Source organism: Castanea sativa, chromosome 12, assembly GCF_040712315.1.
Source record: "Castanea sativa cultivar Marrone di Chiusa Pesio chromosome 12, ASM4071231v1".
Taxonomy (NCBI): domain Eukaryota; kingdom Viridiplantae; phylum Streptophyta; class Magnoliopsida; order Fagales; family Fagaceae; genus Castanea; species Castanea sativa.
In genome coordinates, this window is record NC_134024.1 from 23,012,193 (window position 1) to 23,016,819 (window position 4,627).

The 4,627-nt window shown below is 30.1% G+C and overlaps 1 protein-coding gene across 1 annotated transcript; it reads right to left on the reverse strand.

Moving 5' to 3' along the window:
* Positions 1 to 3,057: 3,057 nt before the first annotated feature.
* On the reverse strand, positions 3,058 to 4,299 carry LOC142619009 (aspartic proteinase CDR1-like). Its single transcript, XM_075792082.1, has one exon. It carries the CDS (start codon positions 4,297 to 4,299, stop codon positions 3,058 to 3,060), a length of 1,242 nt encoding a protein of 413 aa, XP_075648197.1.
* Positions 4,300 to 4,627: the final 328 nt, after the last annotated feature.

Below are 4,627 nucleotides of genomic sequence, written 5' to 3' on the forward strand. Positions count from 1 at the left end.
GACACTGCTTGCCATTGAATTTGAGGTTTGGTAGAGAGCCACACATTGGAAAGTTTTATATACACTTTCTCAATCCTCCAAAATTTGCATTTAATTATTTCAATATTATATTATATTATTATCTTTAAATTCTTAATTGGCAAATACAATGTATTATTTATACCTAATATATTTGATGATACCATCATAAATATAAGACATTCATTTCTCCAAGCATGAATGGTATCAAATGACCTACTAATTAAGCAAAATACAGAAATTGATATCTACCAAGATTTGCTATCTTTTATAATATAAAGATGGTTTTTTCCCCCTCCAAATCAAGTAGGACAATACCTTTCTCAACCAAAAAAAGAGAGTAGGACAATACAAATCTTATCGGTTTTTTATTTTTTTAAGAAGAAGTAAAAAGGGAACAAATTGGAAAATTTCTTCCTATTATAGTGGCTTGTTTTTGGTCAACAACTCTGGCCGAATTCATTGGATTTAGTCAACTTTTGTTTTGCTTCAAATTCAGAAAAACTCTTTTATTATATACATATAGGCTTGAAAATTCAGAACTTTTTTTAAAAATATTTTTATATAGAAAGTTTCAACTTTTGACGTTTGCTTTTGATAATAACTTTTTATAATCAAACCAAGACACCAATTGGCTTTTGGTGTAAGTAGAGATTGAATCACAAATCTCTTAATCAACCATTAGAAACTTTATCAGTTTTTTTTTTGAGGGGTAGAAACTTTATCAGTTGAGTTAATTGGAATTCACTTAAAAATTTTAGATTCGAATTATCTAATATCTAGCCAAATTATTAGCTGAAAAATTAATTGTAGAAGAATGAAACTATTCGATACAAGGATATATAACCTAATCCTAATATTGTTACCTATAGCCTATAGGCTATAGTTTGGACTAATGGCTTTAACGACACGCAGCTCCAACTTAATTGAACTCTTTTATTTGGTGTATTTCTGTAGTGTACAAATACATTTTGTGTTTTTGTTATTTGGATGAGAAAGTTTTGGAATACATTTGGCCTTATTTTTAATTTTCCTTTTGTATTTGGATCGTGGTTTTCTTAGGGGCAGGTTTTGAAATTATTTATTTCATTTGTTCTTTGAATTTTAAATTGATTAGATTTTTTTTTTTTTGTATTTTTTTATATTGGATAGGACAAAATTTAGTTATAAATTTAGCTGTTGCCAATGACTACTACTTTGATTAAGAAAATTTAACATAATTACATATTTTGAAAATCTAACCATTTGATTGTATGATTTTTATGCTCTTAATATGCATTTCGAATTTCTTACCAATTAGATGTTATTTACTATTCGATCTTTAAACTTGTTTTTATGCATAATTTTAGACTACAAAAATTTAAAATTTAAAATTGAAACATTTGATTGATGACATATCTATTGATCTGTGATCTTATGAAAAATTTTCAAATATATAGGATAGAAGAAGAAAATATTATCCAATGATTGAGTGAAGATATAGTTATTGGTTGCAACCAAGTTTGAAGCAAAACCATGTCCTTTTGGATATTAGGGAGAGAAATTTTGGCTTTTACTCCTTTATTTATTTATTTATTTACATTATTATTTTCTAAAAAATGAATCATTTTCCATTTCCAAAAGCAATTATTTTTTCAAAAATTGTCTCATTTTTTAATGTTTACACTTTCAATGGACTTTAGGTCATGAGAGTGTTTGTTTATCATTTTTTTTTGTTCGATTTATTAGTTTGATATAATTTTCAATATTTTGGATATTAAGAGAAAAAATTGGGTTTGTTTGTTTGGGATAATAATTGTCAATTTCTAACATATTTTAATGATGCTCAAAATGTTATAAATAAATGTTAGGGTTAACTACGTATTCAACCCCTATCTTTTACATCATATTTTATTTTGATCTCATTCTCAAAAAAAAAAAAAAAAAAAATCAATTTAGTCTCTAACTTTTAGTGTCTTGTCAATTTAATATCTATCATTATCTCTTAGATGAAAATTGCTGACGTGACAAATAACTAAAATAAATAAATAAAATTAGTTCATTGCCACATCACTAGAAGTGACTAAATTGACATTGTACTGAAATTTAAGGAACGAAATTGACACAATTGAAAGGTTAGAGACCAAATAAAAATATAGTGAAAAGGAGTGGGACTAAATATGTAGAGGACGTTTGGATGCAGCTTATTGCTGCGTCCACTGCGTCCACGTTTTGCCCCCTTCTTTTTTTTTTTTTTTTTTTTTTTTTTTTTTTTTTTTTTTCAGCCGTAGTTGTTGACTAATTTCTCATGAACAGTACATCCGTGCACTGTTTATGGACCCACAAATTTCACTTTTCAGTAACTTTTTCATTAAAAATGGGTCTCACGGCACTATTCACACATTTAAAAATTATTTTGCTACAGTGTTTTCAGTTTTCAGTTTTCGGTTTTCAGCAATAAGTTCTATCCAAACGGACCCATAGTTTACCCTAAATGTTATTTAGGAATAAAAATTCTCTCTAAATTATTTTCTGAATTCTTGAAAGAAAATGATTTTTTTTTTCCATTTTGATATTGTGGAAATTCTTTTATATATTATATATATATATATATATATATATTGAGCACAGCGTCTTGTTTGATTGTTGCTCATTAATAAAATATTTGATATTGTTATTAAGTTATTATCATATATATATATATATATATATATTAATAAAAAAAGGAGATTGTTTTTTTTTTAAATTAATTTATTTATAATTTGATAGTTGGGAAATGAGAGATATTTGAACTTGGACATCAAGTTTCAAGTTTCATCTAACACACATCTACTTCCTAGATATCACCTAGCCAAGAACGTATCTCATGTGGCTGGAGCATACAAGACTTTTGTCCTAGCTAGGCAGGTGTGGTAGAAAATTAAGTCTTTTATTTTATTTTATTTTTTTTTTAATTATTGAAAATTAAGATATACAATTTATAAAAACGAAAAAGAAAAAGAAAAAAGAATAGTTATATATCTTTTATTGAACGACTATTTTACATGATACTGGCGAACTCTATTGTTTGCTGCAATCAGTCAACTTAAAGGAGACCCTCATTGTTTCCCTGTCAAACCCAATCAAGTAATTTGCTTGAGCAAAGTTTCCATATATTCCAATATCAATATTGCCAAAACTTTGCATTCCAAAGCAGTAAACCCCATCTTTAGGTGGAATGAAAGTATGTATAGGCGTTAAAAGCACATCAGCACCCTCAAAATGGACAGTCAATATTGGTGCATTATCATGAAGATTAATTTTAGTTCTATAGCAAAGTTGTGTCCCCAAATCAGGGTCATCCTTAATGGGATCCATCGGAATCTGCTTCTGCACTTCTGCTACCAAGCGATCATAAAAATTTTGTGGCAAAAGCGTAGGTGGTGTTCCTGAATCCAGAAACATATTGCCCTTAGAAACTTTACCTGACAAGTTAAAAGGCACATATGTTTTTCCAACACTAATTCCTTCTAATGTCACAAAATAGGGAGTTTTATCTTCTTTGGCTACTAAAGGTGTTGAAACCACACGGCTACCTACAACTTCACTGCCATTGCCAAAACTTACCTTGCTTGCAATATTAGGATCTGTACCAAATGGCAACAAGCATTGAGAAAACCTCTTGCTACCAAAGGTGGAACCTAATTGTGAAACAAGGGAAACAGACCCACCTCCTAACCCAATGATTCCCATTTCTTGGTCATTGAAATTCCCGGTATTGTTGTGTCCACAACCAAAAGCAAGGTCAAAGGAAACAGTTTTCCCTTCGGTGGAAGTAATGGTAACTTTTTCTTTGGCCATAACACCTTGAGTTATGGAACCACTTCCATATGCATAAGTGTAACTGCAAAGATTTTGAGGAGAACAAGTGCCAGTGTCTATTAGATGACATTGTTCTGATTGACAAGAAATGTCACTGTATGTGGAGGACTTTTGAGGATCGAACATGGGATTAGTCTGATTGTAGCAGCCATCACATGGTACACATTGTGTCCACACAAGGTCACTACCTGTATCAGCAATGCCATAGATGTCTACCGGTGGTGTTCCGATTGAGACCTTCATGAGATGTTGGCCTTTGTATGCAGATATTTGTGATTGGGGGACATTTGGATAGTATTTGTTAGCATTGTAGAAAGGAGTGTTGAGAGAGTCTTGGCGGACTAGCTCAAAGGTAAAGCCACCATTGCGAGCGGCCGTTCCCAAAAGGCATACAAGATAATTTGAGAGAATAAAGGCAACAAGGAACAGTGGATGAAACATGATAATGCCAACCATTGAATTTGAGGCCTGAGGACAGAGTCACGCAATGAAAAATTTAATTATATACACTTTCTCTACTCCTTCAATAACTGTACTTTCAAGGAATTTTCATTTAATGATTTGAATATTATATTACTATTTTTAAAATGTTGTAAATCTAGCATTACTAAAAATACATTATATCACAGTACCTGAATAGATGTTTTTGATGATAACACTATTTTTGGAATAATGTAATACTAATTCATTGCTCTATGATAAAGATAACAATTCGGAAACAACCCCCCAAAAAAAGAAATCTAAAATATATTACAAATATACATGGGCA